Source organism: Vanessa tameamea, chromosome 29, assembly GCF_037043105.1.
Source record: "Vanessa tameamea isolate UH-Manoa-2023 chromosome 29, ilVanTame1 primary haplotype, whole genome shotgun sequence".
NCBI classification, from domain to species: domain Eukaryota; kingdom Metazoa; phylum Arthropoda; class Insecta; order Lepidoptera; family Nymphalidae; genus Vanessa; species Vanessa tameamea.
In genome coordinates this window covers 375,867-399,006 of record NC_087337.1, presented here as the reverse complement: position 1 = coordinate 399,006, position 23,140 = coordinate 375,867, and the positions used below count along the sequence as shown (strand labels likewise).

The following is a 23,140-nucleotide window of genomic DNA, read 5'->3' as shown; positions in this document are numbered from 1 at the left end:
ATCTTTGACTCGTATAGTTGTTACTGACATCCGTTTATTCAAGAATTGATTCGTTTTGCTGACGGATAGTATTGACCATCGTTACGTACGAAGGCTCCGAATAGCGGATAGGGTCTGAGTATAAGGATGACTGATACTAACAATGCAGTATCAAGACAGGGTTTAAAATTATTGTAATATCATCGAAGCCATGGATCAGACTAGTAGAAGTTACTCACATTCCTTAAACAATCGGAAAAGAGCTGATGATTAACAAACAGCAGAACATTTTTTTCTTTTATCATATCAAAGAATATTTAAATCAAGTCTCCTTCAATAAAAAAAAATGAAAAAAATACCACGGATACACGCAAATTTATAACATCCCTCATTTCGTATCGGTTGTTAAAAGTCACATATTTTTGAACGTCAATTACACAATCTCTAACACCCATAAGTTTGTAAGCAAAACGAATTGTATTTTTTTTTAAATAGCAACCGTTAAATGTATATAAAAAACAGTTCCGCGTAATAAACACTATCTTTTAGACAATAAATCTTTAAATGAATGAGAGAGTAAATGCCATTACAAAGTTAATTATTTTAATAAGCGTTAGCGTTTTTTAAATTTAATAAGTAGGCTGTTAAATGGGCTAATATCCCACTATTGGGCTAAAGTCTATTCTCCCTTTGAAGAGAAGGTTTTGAGCTTATTCCACCACGCTCTTCCAATGCGGGTTGGTGGCTACATATGTGGCAGAATTTCGTTGAAATTAGGCACATGCGGGTTTTTACCGCCGTGCGCGAGATTAATAAACACGAATAAAGTACATAGAAATTCTGTAGTGCTTGTCTATGTTAGAACTCGGAATCAATGGTTAAGATGCAGGCGTTCTAATCTTTGAGACATCTCGGCTCTATGAAGTGGTAAACACGGCCCACTCATTGGCACTTAGAAATATTAAACACCCTTACATTGCCAATCGTCATAAACCTTCGGAACTAAGATGCTATGGCCCTCGTGCCTGTAGTAGCACCAGCCGAGTTATTACGGTTATAGCATAGCAACTGTTGAAAGAAATGTAAGTCATTGTTATGGACCTATGCAGTAGCATAACTTGCATTTGCGATTTTTTTTCATTTTGAACGTCGACGAAACTTTTATCGAAATTTTGGAAGTAAAATTAAAGTGGAAACAAATGGTTAAGTGTAATGGTGTTGTATTATAAATAAAGATATATTAATCATACTCTTAGTAGAGCACAACATAGCTGAGTTATTAGCAAATCGCATGAAATACGTAAATCTAAGGTTTGTTTATCTTTTTTCCTATGCCATTGGAAAAGGCTTTAGAGGTGCACATCATATTGGAGTGACGACATGGTCGTGGGAAACTATGGTTAAGTCCATTTCAAAATATGAAGGAGTAAAGATAAACAAACCTCAGGTTTCCATATTCCATATGATTCGCTAACAGCTGAGCTATATTATGCACTATTCTTTATTCCAACCATAAGAGGAGAAAAGCCAAATAAACAACTTAACAGTTCCGACGAGTAAACAATTTTATTATTGTAAGTTTTTTTCAAATAAATTGATTCGCGTTAAATTATAATAACGCCAAACTCAAAAATACTATTAACTTTATTTAAAAAAAAAAATGATTAGGGCATCGAGATTCATATGTTGCTCCAGGGTCTCGCGGCCTCGAAATTCGGTCGTGATTGTTTATACTTTTATCGAGCTTTAGAACTTCTGTTCAACAAGGTTAGACCGTACATACGCATACGTAATATGCGCTCTCTCATAAGCGAAACAAATGAAAACGCCTCGTGTGGAACTATTTAATGATATTATTCTAAATCGTACTGTGTTACTAGACGGATAATTTAATATATCATTACATGTGAGAGATATTCTTGGCAGCTTTTATTGTAAACATATATATATAGAATTATAATTAAACTTCTATTGAATTTTGTAAAGTTTCGGATAATGTTCTCGAAGTTTCTTTATCGATATATCTTATACGTATTAAATTATGCACAAACTATTGACAATAGACAAGTTTACGAGTCGATTTTATTATTTCTATATAATCTTAAAAGATTGTTCTCGAAACCTTCGGTCATTTATAATTTGACAACTTAATATGAATTAAAGTACATACATAACCTACTTAACATAGTTATTATAAATGCACTTTAATTAAACAGCTGATTGGCTAATTAATATGTCCGCCAAACTACCTTAACATTTGTCTAAAGATGTGATCATTATTAAGATGTTTATCGTCGCGTAAGAATGTCATCGCTCAATATACAAGATTAAAATCGCAGTTGGGCAGATTAAGCATTTTGGGTACCTTAGGCGTATATGCTGTGGAGAGATTTTTGAGTTTTTAATAGTTTACGTGTGGATTCACTTGTCATATAGGCGAAAATACTAAAAAAACGTCCCATGCCGTTTTGTCCTTGGCCGGTCTTTGGGAAATCCGACCCTCATAGTATTAGACAGTAAGCACACTAGATACCACTATAACGCAATCTTTTTAATGAATAGTTTCTTATTTAAAATTATATTTAATTGTTGATAAGAATTTTCGGTTATTATTGACAACAGAAAACTTTGTGTACCGCCATTTTTAATTTGAACTGTCAACAATTAAACTGTTGCAGAAATTCTTTTTAGATTTAAGATTTCGAATCTTGTTTAATAAAATTAAATTAAAAAAAATCATAGAATGTTTTTTAAATATATTTTGTATTATAATATGAGAACATTATCCAAAATATTTTTGTAATTGTTATTATCAGACTTAAGATACTTTCAATGATTATTTTTTCCTGTATTTACGAGTAATAAATGTAAAATTATTTTTCATCCTTGTAACATTTAAGTGCCCTTGTAAATGTGTAAATAGATTTTTTATTTCGTCTCCTTTTTTATTAAACCCGTTTATATCTTTTACGATAAGTTACGAATTATTTTCATAAAAAAAATATTGAAATAGTTGATATTTTGTATATTTTATTCACTTTAATTCTATTTCGATGAAAGCACTTTTATTATATTTACAACAGATAGATATTTTTGATTCATAGAATTATAGGTCTAGGTTAAAAGTAAATAAGTGCCGAAATTCTGTGCCATTGTTAGACGAGTGATCAGTGATGTAACCGCTAGTTGTGACGCGGTGTTAGTTGAACCGCACATTAGAGATGTATCGACTAATAATCATTTAAGTCTGACTGTAGAAATAAGATCTACGGATTATAATTGTTTGCCAAATCTCGAAGGCACAAAACTTTTTTTAAGTGCTAACTTGTTATAGACTTATTCTTGTATTCTGTTTGTGTAATATTTGGAAATGTAGTTTTACCGCTTTCGAATGATTCACATATTTTATTATAAAAAATCTAAGATGTTTACTTAATTTGATAAGAATATAATTTAAAGTATATCCATGTTGCTTAGTAAAAATTAGATGTTCAAAATCTTTTTACATGTTTTTTTGTCCTGAAAGCACGTTTATAAAGAAAAGACAATTTCAAGACATTGTAAGGTACCTAATTTTAATTTTTTATTAAAAAATAATTGACAGATTATAAATCAAATGTGGTATTCGAATTTTGAAAACGATCTTATATGTACAGCCAAGAGTAAAAATAATAATACAGCCTTTATTACGAGCGATACTTTTGTAAAGTGCGTTAATTGTTAGTGTGATGTGTCGCCGCTCCATGTGTTCCCAGTAAACTGGCCCTCCGACACTTGTGTTTTATTAAATACACCTAACCCGTTAGAGAATTTCTTAAATCTGAATTAAGTAGATTTTTAGAGTATTTTTTCTTTAAATTATTATCATTAATAAAATAGGTCGATGTAAGAAATAATATAGTATAAAAAAAAACATTCTGCAAGCCGCTAGATTTGTTTGATTTTGTTTAACCGGTATGTTTTTCGCTGTCGTCTGCTAATACACTTTAGGTTATCTAGACTGTCATAGTTTGTCTTAGGAGACACTCTCAGGACGAACGTTATTCGGAACCCGAGTGCGCTCAAACTTCAAGGATGAGTTCAGTACTCGCCCTCACGCCCGGTGACGCTGTATAGGCCAGTAAGGCCACCAGTAAAACAACACAAAAATAAAACTCTAAGGACTGAACACATGGCTGCAGATATAACTATTCAGACTTAAAACCTCGGATCTATGAATCGACGTCGATATAAAATTATCGAGTTTTTCTGTCAAGAATTTAAGAAAATATAAATAAAGTCACCATGTTTTTTTTTACAAAATAGGTAGACGGACTGACAAAGGTTCCACCTGAAGGTAAATGGTCGCCACCGTTTAAAAATGGCGCTTTAAGAAATTTTCATTCCTAACATCACCCTGCGCCATCTTGGAAACTGAGATGTTAAGTCCCTTGTGAGTTGTACAGTTTTTGCATTTAGACAGACGCGACAGAAATACTTAATTCATAAAATGTAAAAAAATAAAACAACCCGAAATGTATCAAAATATATATTTATTTACATAAAAACAGTACACATTATTTATATTCGTAACAAATATCTTCCCTGATTCGACGTTTGACAGCAACATTAATAGTATTCCAATGTTATTTTTTAATAACGGCCACCATTTCCAAATCAGTATCAATAATTTTCTAACAAATCAGACTTGTACATTCAAATACCATAACAGAGTCATATTAATGACGTAATTCAGGACCCAAATAAAATTAAAATGTCACCCCTAGGGGATCACCCTAATTTTTTATTTTTTTAAATAAAGATTCCGTGGACGTGAAGCGCCCAACTGGTTGCATTGACAGAGTTTGTATTTTCAGCTTCAGTTCCGCAACCAGTAACTACTATGGTTCCTAAGAGGAAACACTCGTAGCACCAAAAATAACAGATATACTCTAATTAAACTTCTAAATACAGTTTCGTATTATATTATAACAGGCTCACGACGTTCGTTACTGTATAGTCCGTTCAAGGAACGAACTCATCAACGGCTCTTTCGTGATCGTGATCTTCATGAGTCAAATTATATTTTAAGTTTGTCTAACATTTCGGATTCCTCTCACTTAACTCTTGCCGTGCATCCATTAATGAGTGATTTGTTGCTTTAGACATCTGGAGACTTCTGAAACAACAATTTCTGACAAACGGTTATTGGATGTCTCTTTCTAACATCTGTAACTACTCATTTGATCGAAGACAAAACATAGTGTAACTTGTCAATATATTTAATTTTGAAATAATAATAACGAAACGTCACACGAAATCTACAGTACGATAAGGCTGAAGATTTTGTTTGTTTGATTGCGTTAATCTCAAGAACTATTAGTCGGATTTGAAAAATAACTTTACATTGAATAGCCCATTTGTTGAAGAAATTTGTGGGCTATTCAACGTCACGCTTAAACTATTAATAACCTTACATAATAAATGCGGCATTGAGCTCAGCTTGCATTTCTTAACTCAATATAACATTATGAAATTTAGGACACTTGTTCCCACTCAAACGCGAGCGCAGTCGCGGGCGGGAATTACTAAACATTAAAGTAGCTATTAAGATAGAAGAGAAAACAAACAAGAAATATGTACAGTCGACATAATAAATAAATAAAATAATCATGAAAACTATTCAACACTTCTACATACTTTATATGATGTTAAAGTTTTATATAACGCACTCCCGGTGCGGGACCGTAACTTGCAAAAATTGAAAAAAAAAAATTAAATGCGTTATAATCGTCCTGAAGCAACCCTTTACTTGGTGCAATCACCTTACTTCTGTAGTTCACATAGCTTCCGTAAGAGGGCGTGACTGTCATTATGGTTTTGGCGCGAATCACGGCGACGGAGAAAGTCAGTTTTAAATGCTTCTCGTGACGATCTCGCACCGCGGGGTGCGATATACTGAGAAACGACACTACACTGGTCGTAAAGTGGTAGATATGTGTGCAAGGTCATGGTACCACCCATTCATTATTATTATATTATATGGTTTATGTACAACATTTATACATAGCAATGGGATCACACATATATTTATAACTTAGTTTATTTTAACTAAATATTCCGTGATCGTCGATTCAACACCACCTTAGCACAATCTTTGACCACTACGTCAAATACAATCATCAGGTTCGAATGGTGAGTGAGCCAGTGTACTTACAAGCACGGGGGAGATTTTAGTTCCAATGTCTGCGTAAAGACTGCGATGGTGAACGCTTACATCCAGATGCTCATCGTTATAAAAAATAAATAATTATCTCGCTTTTTAACATATTCGAGTAATTTCACCGCAGACAGTCTTGCACGTAATATTGTATTTTCAGTAGAGTCGGATGTCATGTGGCGTGGGGGTTGTAGAGGCGGCGCGTGCGCGGGCGCGCGGGGGAGGCGGGCGGCGGGGGCGGCGAGGGCGGCGGGGGGCGCGAGGGGCGCGAGGGGCGCGGGGGGCGCGCGGTGCTGGGAGGGCGCGCGTCGGCGAAGCGCTGCGTGAGCTGCGAGTACGTGGGCGTGCGGGGCGGCGGCGACGCGGGCGCGCTGGAGCGCAGCTTCCTTGCGGGCGGCTTCTCTTCTCTTCTCTCTTCTGGAATATATCAATTATATTATTTAAACTATGTTAATACTTCGAAAACGTATCAGTAAATTCTCCTTGATATCCTCGGGAGAGGAGACGACGTCGAGCCTTCTCTTCAGAAGCAGAGGAGGATTCGCCAAGCGGGACACTAACGGACTTTAGTGATCTGATAGCTTAGAGATGCAGGTTCGATTACATTTGTTGCGAAACTATTATTTGAGAATAAACTCTTACTATTAACTGAATGAGAAAATTACAGTATGTCGTCCAAACACACCTTTCTTGGCGGATGAATTTCTCAGCGAGCGTCGCCTGTCTATCGGAGTACTCCCTTCCGCCGTCGCGGAGGAGCCGCTGCTTCTACGCGAGGAATAGTGGGAGGAATCGGCGCGAACGGGGGGTGAGGGCGACGAAGAGGGAGCGGGTGTCGGCGAGCGGGCGGGGGACACGGAGCGGGAGCGGGAGGGGGACTCACGGGTCGGGGGGCGGGGCCGGCGCGACCACGCGCTGCGCACGCGCGGCTCCGTCAGCAGCGAGTTGCGGCGCTGCGGCTTCTTGCGCGACTTCAACTCGCCTGGAAACGAGACAAGGATTCGAGCTCGCATTACTACGTAATACAGCTGACTGACTGCTAGAATAACTTATTTGACGATATGAATCCAATTTGAACTGATTTAAGTTAATCGTCATTTTAACGAGTAAATGATGAAATCTTTTGTTTTATTTATGTAACGTTTTAGAAAGGTTCGTTTGGGTACCGGCGGCGGCGGCGGCGCGCAGGCGCGCGGCCTCGGGCGGCGGCAGCGCCAGCGCGCCCAGCGCGGGCAGCACGTAGCGCAGGTAGCGGTTGCGCAGCGAGTGCCACGAGCGGACTGCGGCCGAAAGGTGGTTCATCAATCGTTATCTCGTGCGCAGAATTCTGTTCCCACTGTCTCACCCCCCTAAACCTAATCCGGCACCAGGAAGTGTTAATAGTGTCTACCGGAGGGAAATTAGCTCAACTGTGTTCCTTTCATTCAGGAGTCTAATCGCATGCGTTACTTTTCGTACTGAGTACGACATACATAGTTCTATAAGAAATAACTTACAGCCTCCGCTGGGCTACCATATCCTTATTAAGGAGAATAATTTCTTAACATGTTTCATTATAGAAGATCATTTGATATAGTGATCATGATTATTTCGTAGTAATACTTTGGTGGGATGTACACGTTATTCAAAAGCAAAATTTAAAAACGTCGTTAAGGATCGTTTGTATGAAAAAGGTTTTTTAAAACTATTAAAGCATGCTGAGATTGAAACGAGATTTAAAAATAAATAATAATGAATCAATAAGAAAATGTAATGCTTCAACATTGATCAATATTTTTGAATTTTTTGCAATTGCAAATGGACGTCCTGATGGTAAGTGGTCACCACACATAGACTGTGGCGCTATAAGAAAAAATAATCATTTCTTACATCTCCAATGCGCCAGCAACCTTGGGAACTAAGTTATTACGTCCCTTGTGCCTCTAGTTATACTGGCTCACTCACCCTTCAAACCGGAAATCGACAGTACCAAGTATTGCTGTTTGTCAGTAGAATATATATATGATGAAGGGGTGGTACCTTCCCAGACGGGCAAGTAGAATTTGAATTCGAGCTAACTAGAATGTTAAATAATTTGAATAAATTTCATAAAGGTGGCGCTCACAGTTTCCTGTCTTTTGCTGATGCAGGGGCTGCAGTTCTATCCACAGCTGGTTGCCGTTGACGCGCCTTGCACGCTCCGCTCCGCGCACCCAGGCCACTATCGCTTCGTCTTCCGCCCGGGTGTACTCCCGACCACCAGCCTTGCCGCTCACCCGACCACTCCCTCTTCCAGAAGCTGGTCCATTCGCCTTCCTACTCCCTGTTCCACTTGCCTTCCCTTCTTTCTTGTTATCTCTATGGAGGAAGCGCCATATATTCATAAGCTCATCCACGGGATATTTTTTTTCTATATTGTGCTGTAGTCTAGTATATTAAATAGGATATCCCGAAGTCCTGCCAAACTCCAGGTTTAACGACCCATATAGTTTTTGTGTAGTTCTATCAAGATTATCTTAGCAGAAGTCCAGAGTCTGAAACCTGGCAGTAAAGATCACCTTTCTGAACATGATGGTTTGCCGTTCCATCGGATATGTAAGTTAAGGAATAGAGATATTTGCCCACACATACATACTCATGCTTTTTCATACGTCCTTTTTTTTATAACATGGATAGACGTACAGGCGAATCGATTTGATAGTAAGTGGTCACCACTGGCAAGGTACGAAGTTGGGAACTGAGATGTTATGTCCCTTGAGCCTGCGGTGCTCAATTACTCTTCAAACCGGAATACAACAATTCCAAGTATTCCTGCTCAGCAGTAGAATATCTGATTATTGCGTGGCCCCCACTCAGGCGACCTTGTACAAAGCCCTACCACCAAATCGTCGAAATCGTTCCGAAGAACATTATCATAATACTTTGTTATAATCAGTTATTCAACACCACATAGCATTCATGCTCCCATAGTAACTACCACGGTCAAGACAAGTCACTTATATCGTACAATGGTACCATCTGGCAGCTCCGATTACCCCACCACCAAAACAGGTATAGCTCATGTAATATATAATGTTTGTAAAGAAAATTTCAGTCAGGATTATACAGTGAATCATGAAAAGCGAATATCATTAATTTATAGTCTATTCCGACCACTAGAGGACGAAAAGCCAAATAAACGACGTTTGACATCGAATCGACGCGATATCATTGGTCGAGAGCTTGAATATATCTATGACGTCATAATGGATTCCAAGGATAGCGTTTTGAACGTCGGAAAAGCTGTTATCGGAACCTTTGGAGTAAAAGTGGACATCAGTAGTTTAGTGGAACAGTGTATTATAACTAAAGATGTGTTAGTCACAGACAAACGTAAATCTGTGGTTTATTTATTTTTAACCCTCTACCGATTGGAATAGACTATTCTGGTAAATATAATAGGCTTGAAATTATTATAGATATAGACGCAAAAAAATGCAGTGGAATAGAGTCGTATTATAAATAATATAATATTATTTATATAGATATGTTAATCTAGAACTATTACATTAGCAGAGCTATAAGCATGTCACCAAGAATGAAAAACTGAGGAGTGCTCTTTAAGTCCTGTTCCACTGGAACAGGTCAGAATGTCTGTTCTAGAAAGTTCTGAGAGCAATGAGTTAAATTTATGACGTCATGAACACCGACTGACATTTCCTCTACTCACACAACAAGAAAATCCTCACCGCTTCAGCGCAGCCGCTGCGTCCGGTCGCCGCACTTCTGACGTCACGCGCTTACTCTTCTCGAAAGCACTCTCCCGTTTACTCTCGAAGACACTGTCACTGTCACTATCACTGCTCAACAAGACCACCTCATCCTGTTCCTCGCGCGACCTCGTCGGCTTCGAAGTCATCTTCCCAATCAGGCCCACCACCTTGCTTTTCTTCTTACTAATTATTTTATTCTTCTTATTGGCACTGTCTCGTAGCCTTTCGACTAAGACTTTGCTCTTTGAGCTGCTAGTGGAAGTGTTCGGATTATGTTTAGTCGTTCTATGATTCTCCTTATCCGGTCCACCGTTACTTGGGTTCCGTCGCGCTCGCATCTTGTATTTGCTGCCGGTTTGCGAGGGGACGTCGAGCACGCTGCGGAGCCCGAGCGTCGATATGAAGTCCTCCAAGGAGACGGCGTCGGACTGACTGCGCCCGTCTCTCAGCATGGCCGCTATGCGCTTACACCTCGCGACGTTGACCAGTGGATTGATTTTGTAGAATATTTTCCTTTTATATTCATCGTCTGTATCGAATAACTCCAAGTCGACTCCGAATATGTTAGCCTTGTCTTTCTCTATGAAGCTGCGCAGGAGCTGGACGTCATCCTCCCCGATCATCAATTCCTTGCACATTAGGTCACCAGTCTCTATCTCCTGTGTGTGCTTTCGTCTCGATTCTTGATCACTTTCAACGATTTTCTTTGAAGTCTCTCTGGCTTTTCTTTCTTCTTGATAAGTGTCATCGTCACTGGTCGATAGCTTGCGTTTTGATCGTCTTGTAGGTTTAGTTTTGAACAACGTATTCCAAAATTCATCGATGCTCCGTGACGCCTGGATAGCCGGTTTAGATTGTATTTCACTGCTCTCGTCACTTGAGGAGTGTATATTATTTAGGATTTTTTTCCGCTTTTTATTAATAGTATTCGACGTAAGTGATTCCCTTGTGCCATTTGGTGCTTTTGAAACATTCCTGGATTTCACAGGACTTTGGTGATTTCCACGTCGTGGTAGATTCTTTCGTATCACTGCTTTAAGTCCGTCGTCTTCACTAGAAGAGATCTGTTGTCTATGTGTTTGTCTTTTGTCATATTTGTTATTGTTCAGATTACGTGCCTGTCTCCTTTCCAGTAACGATAAATCCAATTCCTTGTCAATTTCGTTTCTACGTTCAATTGTTTTACCGTTTTTGTTTCTTTCTTCGCCCTCATCTTCACTTGTAGATCTTTTACGCTTGGATAATAATCTTTTCACTCCATTTTTGGTTCTCGCTTCTGAAGTTTTGCTCGGTCCAGTGATGGATTTACTTAAATTTGGAGTAGACGTGCTTACTTCGAGGCTGCACTGCACCGCCGCGGAGCAGGTAGATGCAGCTTTAAATATGTTATTGAAGATGACATCAGACTTTAAACTGAAACATAATTAAATTAGAAAATAAATATCACCGAAAAAAAAATTATGTTGAAAAATGGACGTTTTAATCTTCTGATATATTCTGTACATTTTCAATAGCCAAAATATACTTTAGTTTAGACTTTAGAGTATTGTGGATTCCAAACAGTCTCATTACAAAAAGCGGCTTAACTAAAAACTCGGATTTAAACTAGGGTTTAAACAAAAAAGTTATTATAAAAAATGGTTTAGCGATAAACCATAGATTTTACTGTGGACTAACGTTAAACCTCAGCGACTCTAGTTTTACGATGGTTTAAAGCGTATCTGTCAAAGTTTCTGTTATAAGTTTAAAAGTTACATACAATCAACAAGTTGATAATTTTATTTTCTTTTTGTTGTGTTGTATTGTTGATTTAATGGATATCGAGGACATGGAAGTCACCCAGTTGTTACAAACACCACGCGTAAACAACAGAAATCGTCTGCGAAGAAATCCTTTCATTGAGCTATCCGATGAAGAGTTCAAGCAAAAGTATAGGTTTAACAAACGTTACGCAAAGAAATTAATTGACTTAATAAGGGAAGATTTAACCAGAGATCCCAGAGGATGCTCAGTGTCTCCCGAAATACAAGTCGTTTGCGCATTACGAAGCTGGGCTCGACATGAAGTAAGTGGATTAGTCTTAAATTAAATGTATCACATTAGTACGAGTATTAGTTTGTACTAAATTATGCCCAAGTTTCATACTAATATACGCTATTGATTTTTTTTATACATCCAGGATGACACTCACAACCTTTTATAAGCCAAACGTGTAAAAAAATTTCAGACGCCATTGCTCAAATATCACATAGATTTATAAAAATGCCTGCTACATTAACAGAACAGGAGGGAGCAATGCAAAAATTTCGTAGAATAGCTAACTCCCCTACAGTAATTGGTGCAATTGACTGTACTCATATTAGAGTTAAAAAGTTAAATGGAGATGGGGGTCATATATATATTAACCGCGGAGGATTACCATCCCTCGATATCCAGATATTACTGTCCATCAATACAATATTAATATTGTCATCATTCATTCGGGCAGGCAGTTATTAACTTGTAAGTTTCTTTGAATCTATATGAAATATATTGATGCTTATTGATATTAGTAAGAGACTCTACAATGTTTAACTATAGTTTCAGGTAGTTTGTGATGCAGATTGTAAAATCATGGACATCGTCACCAGGTGGCGTGGGAGTGTTCATGACTCCAGAATATTTTGGTAAAGTCGTTTGAAGCAGCGATTTGAGGCTGGTGCATTCTCAGGCATATTGTTAGGAGACAGTGGCTATGCTCGTACACCGTACTTGTTTACTCCTGTACTGAACCCTACAACATCTCAAGAGGAACGATACAACAGTGCTCACATTAGAACCAGAAATGTTGTAGAAAGATGTTTTGGTATATGGAAGCAGAGATTCCGGTGTTTATTAAGAGGGCATTATTGCAATATTGAAATTGCCAGAAAAACTATTGTGGCATGTGCTGTATTGCATAATATTGCTGTTGATATGAAGGAAGATGTGTTTAATACTGAGCCGAACAGCCATCAAATTAACTCACAAACCTCTGAACCGTTAGTTCAACTGATTGAAAACAATTTACGTGGAAATATAAGGAGACGGCGATTCATAGAAAGACATTTTTAATTTTTAATTATTTATTTATATATCTTTAATCATTAAAAATTTCCACATTTTGTAATAATTTTTTTTTTATAATTTATTTTTATATAAATAACAGTTTTGACTGCTCAGAAGAACCTGAAAATCAATATTACATTTAATCATAAATATAATGACAAAATTATATATTATAAATGATTTTTAATAATTACTGAGCACTGGACTTCTATTTTCTAATAATTCAATTTCAAGTTTTAATTTTTCAATTTAATTTTATACTGATGCTCCACTTCTAACATCTCCGACTGCTTCTCTTTAAATGAACTGTTGGTTCGCAATATTTCTTCTGCCATTTTATTTTTTCTGTGAATTTTTTAACCTTTTTATTACTTAGTTAAATATCAAGGTCAGTCAATAGTTTAAATACAAACATAATGTTAATTGTTTTTTTTGGATCACTTTTTATACATAAAACTCTTTTTTTAAAGCAATTCCCACATTTCCATCATTCGAAGCACCTAAAAGAATTTTAATTATTTATAGTTAATAAAAAGAAAATTAAATCCTTTAAATTCATCTCCTGTATATGTAAGTATTACAATGGTACAACTTACAGACAAAATTATATATTTTATATTTACCTTGGTCCTTTTCAACTTGTGCCTCATTATTTTCTTCAAATTCTACCAGCGGTACAGCTGTACTTGGCCCCACTTCCATTTCAATGTTTTTTTGGCCCAAAACGTTCAACTCAACCCACAAATATTGATTTATTTTTTGAATATAAAAAAACATTATTATTCTTACTTCAGGTCTCATAACATCACTATCAAAATTATTGTATTCGAGAATAAAATCGCATGGAACAATATTCATTGTTGTCAGATCTTCCTGTGAAGGCGACTTGGGCTTATTCCCAACCCCCGTCTTTCCTAAATCATGCCAATGAGTGGACAGATTGGCTTTAGCTGTGAGCTTCATCCTCTTCAACACTAATTTGACATCACCGTCTGACATGCACTTTCCCGTCAGTTCGTTTAATCTGAAAATATTTAATCAATGTTGATCATTTTTATTGAGAAAACAACACATAAGGATACGTACGGTACCTAGGTAATAAAAAAGTAAACATCTCTTTGTTATATCTTTCACTCTTGAGTTTTTTATGGTCGGAGGAAGCTTTTGTACACTGATTTTCTATTATGTGACGTGACTGCCCAATCATCTCACATAGTATACCCTATAAATTTTATATTAGAATTAGGTACATAATTTATTTAAGGACTGATTTCAAGTTTGAAGTAGTTTACGTTAAAGTACTTACTTTTTCCTCAGTACTCCAATTCTCAGAGCGTTTCCTTTTTTCCCGATTTGTCACAAAATAATTTTATAATAATGTACGAGTACAAGACAATATTATCAAAATTCGAACCTCGTTCTCCGGTTTCAAATTACGCGCGAGACTACTTACGAACGAGACTTGCGTTTCGTTACACGTAAATTATAAGTATATTATAAGTAAAGATACATTAAATAATGTGCTAAAACATAAAACTGCAATCGACGTAATAAATTATGTATACATCTATACAAATCAAATCAAATCAAATCAAAAATCTTTATTCAATATAGAAGTGTTTACATTTGCTTATTGATTGTCAAAAATCTACCACCGGTTCGGAATTTAGCACCTCGGACCTGAGAAGAACCGGCGAAAGAAACTCAGCGGGATATATATATATATTTTTTTTTTTTTAACAAAATAACAGTTTCAATTACTTTCATCACTCGTAAACGTAATTTAATAATTAGCAAAACATTGATACGTTTTATTTTCTAAGCATACGGAACGTTGTTATAGAATGATATCAAGATGAACGAACGATGTATGTATTAATCTGTGGTGGATATTTAAACAATGATTCAAATGACAGTACTGAAAAATCTATGGTTTTATTAAGTTTTATAATACGAACAAATCTAGACCATGGTTTTTCAGATAAACCTGGACTAGTTAGTACAGGTTTAAACCAAGGTTTATTTAGTTTTTTGTAATGAGACGGTTGAAGTTTTAACATACCTTAGGTCCTGTTGCTTACAACAACAGTGATGATGCTGATACTGGGAACAATTGTGTTCCTTCTTTTCCTCAATAGAATTGTTATGTCTGCAAATGTAGAATATTAAATGTTGTCATTATTTAACTATTATTTTTGTCTGTCAACTTGTTTAAATGCATTAAATTTGTTTTAAACATGGAATAAAGTAGCAATATTAATGGAAGTACAACAGAGATTTTTTATCGACTCCTACGGTTTATTATGATCCAAGTTTATATGATTTAAGAAAAAAACGAAAAAACCAATCACTGTAAATCTTACAATAAATATGAGTCCGAAGTAGAGAAATAGAAGATTAATAATAGGACTTGATCAACAGCTACGAAAGGTTTAAAGCTTATTAGTATTGTTATAAGATTTTCTGATATCATAAAATACCTAATTTGTGAAAGGGGTAGGCCATCGTGCACAGAAGTGGGTTTACTAGCTGCCAGGGCTCTCAAGCCACGCAACACAGTATTTTTTCGCGCCACTTGGAGACGACCGCTTCGAACAGTCAAGAACTGCACATTACCCCAGCCGTCCACTCGCCCGGAAGTCGTACACACTTCTCGCCAACGGCATCCACCGTAAATATAGAACTTTGGTCCAGCCATAATTCAATCAACCATTATTTACAACATCGAGAATCGACGCTGCCTACTATCCCGCCAATTTTGTCACATTGACAAATTCATGCGAAACGTCATAACAGAAAAATAATTAATTGGCATTTAACGGTTATAATCTGTGGTTTTACGATAAATGAAGGTGCGTTCCAATAAGCGCAATTAACGATCAAAATATTCTATTAGTGATTACTCATGACGACTACGGTCATCATTTAAGGTCATAGTAAAAACGTCACTAAAGATTTCATTCTCGCTGACGCCAAGTTCAAAATGAACTATATGAATAACTGGTTCGAAAATACGTTAAGAAATGCGGCTCAGTTTTTAAAAGATAAAAAAGGCACCTGAAAAACTGACTCAGACAGAGATATTTTAGCGGTAACTTATGTTTCTCATGTTATAACTTACGTTTTTAAATAATAAAAGTTTAAAAAATAGAACGTGTTTTTTTGCTTGCGTTAGCTTTGGTTGACAGTGTTAGCGAGATATTTGTGTTTATAATCATTTTATGCTTACATAGGATTTACTAATATACTTCGGTTACGGTAAGTGTTTTTTTTAAATATATTTATTATAGTATATTGGTTACTAAGCTACAGCAGTAAATAATGGATGTCGATCCTCATCCTGAAACTCCTGATCCCTGGGGTTCAAAAGCACAAATTGGTTCTTTGAAATCTTTCTCTCGCAAACGTTCCGGTGATAAGTCTTCCTGAACCCCTGATTCCTCTTCAAAGAAAACTGTTATTCATGCCACTACTGCAAATGCTTCTACACAGACGGTTTATGTTAATTCTTCTTTTTTGATGGCCCTAAGTGTTATGCTGATGATAATAAAGCTCCTTTCAGTGTCCACCAATCTCGGGAAAGCTTTCTTTGTTTTATGTTATTGGTAGCAAACGAGCAGGAGGCTCATCTGATGAAAAGTGACTACCACCGCCCATGCACATCTGCAACACCTTGCAGGTGCATTGAGAAATGAGTACATTTTTTTTTTGTAAGTTCCCAAGTCGTATCGGTGTCGCTGACCCAGCTGCAGGAAATTCAATTCGAGCAATTAAATTCGGTTAATTCTTACATTAACAAAAGATTGGCTCAATTGTTAATGATGGAGTTAAAAATATTGGTCGCAGAAGAATCGAAATCTAGTTCTAACCTCAAGAGGCAAATATTTTTTTAAAAAACCACAGCTCTGTAAATATAAAACTAGTTTACCAACTTACAATATTATTAGAATGTGTCTAGTGAAAGGCATTCCAGTAGACTGGTCTTTAGAGGATCTCATGCAGTCGACTGAGCTTTCTCATGGATGCGGGGAAGGCTTTCAACAAAGGACTTGTAACTAGATTCCAACTAAGTCAGTTGTTATAACTTTTAAAGGTCAAATTCTTACCAGTAAAATGTATTACTTCCATGCATCCCTTCTTGTTGAAACCTACAATCTTCCTACGATAATTTGCCTGTACTGTCGCTATAGCCACATTAAGACACAGTGTAGATCCACTCCCAGGTGTTTTATATGTTTCCAATCTCATACAGGTGAATTGTGTGAGGTTGTTAAACATAATGCTACATGCATACACTGCTCTGATAAACACTGTGCCACAGACAATATATACTAATAAAGCCATTTTAAATTATTTTCGCGCAATATTGGATCCAAGTCATTCGGCGTGATGGACCTCTGATATATCTGATAGGATCTCTGTGGATGGGATCTGCTGCAGCACGGAATCTGTAGCTAGTCAGACGTGCTCAACCAGTCGGCCTATAGAGGCAAGCGTAGATTCATGAATAGTCATCGCAGTCTACACACGGCCAGATTGGATAGGTCACGCCCTTCAAGGCTGCCGTTGCGACGAGAACAGATAACATCTCAGGCTTAAAGAATGTTCCAGTTTGTAACCCGAGTAGAAGAGAAAAGTGCTTCGATGTCTCAAAGTGAAAGTAAACAGCGTTTAACTTGGAGTTGAGCACCCGTATGTTGCAGAAGTCCACAAAGAGGGAGGAAGGGGTTGCCTTATGACGCCTGCTCTGCTCGCCCCGAACAGTGACGAGCGCAAAATTTACCACAAGAATTCGTTCGTTGTTTGTACACAATATTTATGTTTTAAATTAAATGATTTAAATAAAGTAACCAATCTTATCATAACATCGTTTCTTTTAACAAGGTCTTAATAATTCGGATTTTTAAATGTATTGCAAACTCTCTTTATGGAAAGACCAACTAAGAATTATACTTTCTTTTGTTTTTTAATTATTTTAGAAGACTAAGGCATTAAGTTTGCAGGACAAAAATAAAACAAAATATGGAAATAATCAAACATTTATTAATTCATAATTAAATTGAGAATAGACGACTACAATATCCAATTGCATGATTCTGAACATTTAGCAAATATCCTATTAATCATTTTTTATTATTTTTAATTAAATTAAAACATATGATATCTTATGAATAAATATACAAAAATACATACTATATAAAACTTCCACAAGCTAACTTAAAGTCATTGATAAAAGCGTAATAATCTAAACACATGCAAAACTTCTAGTTTGAAAAAACAATTTAAAAAAAATCATTGGTGTAGGTAGAATGGCGTCCAGCCTTTGTGAGACGAGATAATCTTTGCAACAATAAACGTAATTTTAAAAAAAATGTAAAATAGATAAATATTTTGTATACTCTCCAGAATAGGTAGAAACGTTTGGATAGGTTCGTCTGGCCAGCCAGCATAGATTTACTCTATCCCAACAAAAGAAACCCCACAAGAAAGTATTGTTATTAGTGACAAGTTACATTTTATATTATTCACCTAGGGCAATATTATAATACGATCATTTATGGCAGATCATTTGATCAAAGTTACCATTGTAAAAAAATAAATATCACACAAAGTTATAGAGGGAAGACTCTTCTGAAAAAATTTAAAACGAACTTGAAGTAAATAAATTAAAGATGGCGTATCTTTCGCAATAATTAAAAATAGAATATTTTAACAGTTTGCCAACATCAATTAAACAGTCGAGTTTGTTAACACGGTTAATTATTGTGTACATTTTCTCTTAAAATATCATAATAACTTTGTCATTAATGTTTACAAAAATGTTATCAATAAAACTATTCATATAAATCAGCTATTTCCCTTTGGCAACATTTGAATCGTATCTTCTAAAGAAGTTACACACTCTAGCGCTTCTTGACACATACACACACTCATAGACACAACTGACAAGACAGACTGCTAATTACTTGTTTCTCCTTTCTCCTATATTATATTTTTTACAAAGAATAGTAGCAATGCCCCAAATTAATTAAGGAATTAATAATATTCCTATTTACCCCTCCTTTTAACCGTATCACTTGTGTTAGGAGTGGGGACGACAATAGCCCAATGGGTCAGGATCGATCCTGCGACATTTTACATCACTAGGCCCGTAAACCATTGAGCTATTGACGCTTGATGTTATAAAATATATCTTATATACTATTATTAAAAACAATGACATAGCAACATTTATTTTAGGCTGAAACTTCACTACCAAAAGCCAAAAAGAAAAAAAATACCACTGCCCTCCATACATAAAATTTCACACAAAATTCTTATATTAACAATAATTATTACCATATTATTCTTTGGATATCATTGAAATCTTTCCAAATTATTTCTTTTGTAAAGAACAGATGGAATGTGATCACATTTATCAACATATACCACACTAGCTCCCCTATGACCATGTTAAACGATGGCCGAACGAATCTCAACCTTAATATAACATATGGGACTAGAAAATATCTGATATCGACAAGTTTTTGCAATGCAAGTACTAGAAACAGACACACAGAATACGGTAGCAGGAACGATATGCAATTCTGATCCTTTAAATTATCATATAAATTGAATAACAGAAATATGTAAGCGGGTATCGTTGCATATATTGCAAAGTCATATTTGCCAAACCAACGGTTCCATATGTAAAAAGTATAATGGCGATTATCAGCCAGCAAATATGGATGGGCCACAGTGTTATACCGAACGATTATAGCAAATGTAATGGCTATTAGAAGTACATACACTTTATTATTAAAAATAAGTTTCAACGTTGAGAATGATTTAGTAATAACATATGGCAATCCGAACACACCGTAGAACAGTAAGAAATACAGCAATTGTGGTACATGTAGGGTCATTTTGTGAGCTTGCTTATCACCGACCACGACTGAGCCGTTAACATACAAGAACGCCATGAAAGATACCAACACACTGACTTGCTGAATGATTATAAGCCAATCTGAGAGTGAAATAAACTTAAAGGCAGTCGTGAAGCATGTCGATAGATGATATTTCAAAGCGACAACAACGTCATTGATACCGTAGTATCGTTTAAGTTTGGATGCATCGATATCACGAGCAATGACTGAGCGTTTGTTCAACGTTGTCTTGGTTAAATGTCGATTACCGAACACCCTTGAGCTTTTAATCAGCATGTTTAACATCCTGTGGCCCAAGACCATCGATACCCAGACAACATTAGTTTGTCTCATGATAACGCTACCCATGCCTGTGATGAATATTAACCAGTTGCTGTTGTTAACGAAACATAACCGTGTAAAAAGTAAAAGGAACAGAAGCGACAATGTATCCGTGTAATATACGTGGGAGAAAAAATACAAAGGGGGAAGCAAGGTTAAGCTTAACGCTTGCAATACAATTTTTAACGGACTCTCATTATGAGTGCCGTATATAAATTTTAACATCGAAGAGAACAAAACTAAATTAAAACACGACCCAATCAAGTTGATCAATCTCAGATTGTAACTCGTGCACGGAAAGTACGAGCCGACGGTAGCCGCTGACACTAAATAGAGTCCTGGGAGGGTTGTTATCTTGGGGTCCCAGTATGAGAAGTTTCCTTTACAATACGCCAAGCCTTGGGGTATGTGGAATAGTTCGTCAATGACTATTTTTGATGTTTCGTAAACTTTATCAAATATCAGTTTTGAATTGTATAAATATATTGCGATCGTTGTGACGAGGAGAAAATTGTATTTCAATGACACCTTCATTTTGTTGAGAGTATTCTTATCTGAAAAAAAAAATTATCGTGTTATGGCATTTGATCTTTAATAAATGAGGATAATTTTTTTTTGAGGATTCTATTTTCAAATAACAACTAAACCAATAAAACCAAACGACCTCCGTGGTCGAGCAGTGTATACACCGGTTTTCATGGGTACGCCACTCCGAGGTCCCGGGTTCGATTCCCGGCCGAGTCGATGTAGAAAAATTTCATTAGTTTTCTGTTATATTGGGTCTGGGTGTTTGTGGTACCGTCGTTACTTCTGGTTTTCCATAACACAAGTGCTTTAGCTACTCACATTGGGATCAGAGTAATGTATGTGATGTTGTCCAATATTTGCTTAAAATATATTAGGTCCTTACATATGAAATGAACGTTTTGTCGTACTGACCACTTTGATCTGAAATATTTCCTCTTTGGTTAAGAATTCCAAATTCAAATCCATAAATTCATTTAACTGGTACATTTGAGTTTCGAAAACAGTCATTCATTTGTTTTTTCCTTATTATTTTTTTCTTTGGCGTCGTTTATTACCGCTCAATATGAATTAAATATCGGTATATTTACGAATACGAGTTCTACCGCGGCACCAGTGCTGCAGAAACAGCTCGAAGGATTAATGATGTGTACGGCGCTGGTGTCGCAAAAGAAAGCACGATATCTTTTTGATTTCAACGTTCTGGAAATTTCGACCTTCAGAACCAACCCCGTGGACGGCCGGAGACCAAAGTGAAAATTGAAGAATTAAGGGATATTGTGGTAGCGGATGCATCACAAAGCACTTCAAACATGACTGCAGGCTTCGGGGTAAGTGATAAAACTGTATTGATCTACTTGAAGCAAAACGGGAAAGCAAAAAAACTTGAACAATGGGTACCTCATAAATTGAGTGAATCGAACTTGCAAACACGCGTCGACTGCTGTGTTACTTTGCTTAACCGACACAATAACGAAGGGATTTTAAATCGAATCATTACATGTGGTGAAAAGTGGATACTGTACTGTACTGTAAACGAAAATTGACTCAGAAAAAGTTACTTGTGAGTGTTTGGTGGACTAGCACCGATGTCGTTCACTACAGCTTTCTAAAATCTGGCCAAACGATTACGGCAGATATATATTGTCAACAACTCCAAACCATGAAGGAAGAACTAGCTACTAAAACACCGAGATTGGTCAATCACTCTAGGCCACTGCTGCTTCACAACAATGCAAGACCACACACTGCACAACAAACCACCACTAAGTTAGATGAGCTACAATTGGAATGTCTGTGACATCCACCATACTCCCCCGACCTTGCTCCAACAGATTACCATTTTTTCCAGAATTTGGACATCTCACAAGGAAAAAAATTCAACTCCGATTTGGCAGTCCAAACCGCCTTCAAATAGTTTATTGTTTCTCACCTCCATGTTTTTTTAGTAAAGGAATCAATGACTTAACTAGGAGCATAGATAACAATGATGCATACTTTGATTAATTAAATACATTTTACAAAAAAAAAATTATCTTTATATTCCTGCCGTACAAAATGCTAGTTTCATATCTAAGGACCTAATATATAATATTAAAAAAAACAATGGACCAATTTTTAAAGAAGTCAAACACAGAACATAAGTACATTTTAAGCAGAATTATGCCTGCCAATGGTTTCCTAGTATCAATATAACATCAGAAATGATTGATATTTCATACCGTACCAAGATCTGTGGGTAGTGGTGATGACTTAACATATATGTGACATTAAAAATTATATTTATTACATTTGGAACAAGTACAAACTATATGACTGTTAAATCTTCAATCAGGATAACATAATATGTTCTGAGTAAATATTATTGTAAACTAATACCATGCAATCATTTTCAATAGAATGATAAACTCTACTGATCTTGATCACTTACCAATAAATAAGGTAAAATATAGTAAAATAATAATGTTAATCATTCATTTAAGGAAATAATAGTTTTATTTAACCTTAGCATATTTGAATTATACAATTTATTGGGATTACAACTGAGTTGTAAATATATTATACAAAATCTTTTACAAAATAATAGCATTGTATTAAACTCATAATATGAATTCAGCTTCGATGGACTCTAACAGTATCACAACATGCGTTATATTATTAATAAAAATTGTTTACCTTTATTCAATGCATGTCCAGCCAAACATATGGCAAAATTATTCGTCGTTCCGTGTTTTGATCGAAAAAATAGTAGGTTTTTAAAAGTGCCAATGAAGTTAATTACGAAAACTGATAACAATTTATCAATAAATTGCAGGTAAATTGTGGCCGGCCGGTGGCGGCATTTTTTGACAATTCGAATGACTTTACTCCGT

At 36.1% G+C, this 23,140-nt stretch overlaps 2 protein-coding genes and 1 pseudogene across 2 annotated transcripts; 1 reads left to right on the top strand and 2 right to left on the bottom strand.

Moving 5' to 3' along the window:
- Positions 1-5,167: 5,167 nt before the first annotated feature.
- LOC113400630 (uncharacterized) lies at positions 5,168-15,771 on the bottom strand. The gene is made up of 7 exons (XM_026640265.2): positions 15,477-15,771; positions 15,059-15,145; positions 9,886-11,322; positions 8,283-8,515; positions 7,345-7,458; positions 6,864-7,160; positions 5,168-6,595 (listed from the first exon to the last, which is right to left on the bottom strand). The coding sequence occupies exons 1-7, from the start codon at positions 15,692-15,694 to the stop codon at positions 6,351-6,353; spliced, it is 2,631 nt and encodes an 876-aa protein (XP_026496050.2). The 5' UTR covers positions 15,695-15,771; the 3' UTR covers positions 5,168-6,350.
- On the top strand, positions 12,172-13,039 carry LOC135194410 (putative nuclease HARBI1; annotated as a pseudogene).
- Positions 15,772-18,365: 2,594 nt separating the features above from the next.
- Positions 18,366-23,120, bottom strand: LOC113400636 (putative Dol-P-Glc:Glc(2)Man(9)GlcNAc(2)-PP-Dol alpha-1,2-glucosyltransferase). The gene is made up of 2 exons (XM_026640276.2): positions 22,944-23,120; positions 18,366-20,797 (listed from the first exon to the last, which is right to left on the bottom strand). The coding sequence occupies exon 2, from the start codon at positions 20,775-20,777 to the stop codon at positions 19,332-19,334; it is 1,446 nt and encodes a 481-aa protein (XP_026496061.1). The 5' UTR covers positions 20,778-20,797; positions 22,944-23,120; the 3' UTR covers positions 18,366-19,331.
- Between the last annotated feature and the right edge of the window lie 20 nt (positions 23,121-23,140).

What these genes read in the sequence shown, in the direction of transcription:
- LOC113400630 (XM_026640265.2), bottom strand. Translation starts at nt 15,694, where the DNA reads ATGGCTGGACCAAAGTTCTATATTTACGGTGGATGCCGTTGGCGAGAA. An exon ending in GCGCGCCGCCGCCGCCGCCG is followed by an intron (nt 7,161 to 7,344) that starts GTACCCAAACGA and finishes TCTCGTTTCCAG; the next exon opens with GCGAGTTGAAGTCGCGCAAG. An exon ending in AAATTCATCCGCCAAGAAAG is followed by an intron (nt 6,596 to 6,863) that starts GTGTGTTTGGAC and finishes GATATATTCCAG; the next exon opens with AAGAGAGAAGAGAAGAGAAG.
- LOC113400636 (XM_026640276.2), bottom strand. Translation starts at nt 20,777, where the DNA reads ATGAAGGTGTCATTGAAATACAATTTTCTCCTCGTCACAACGATCGCA.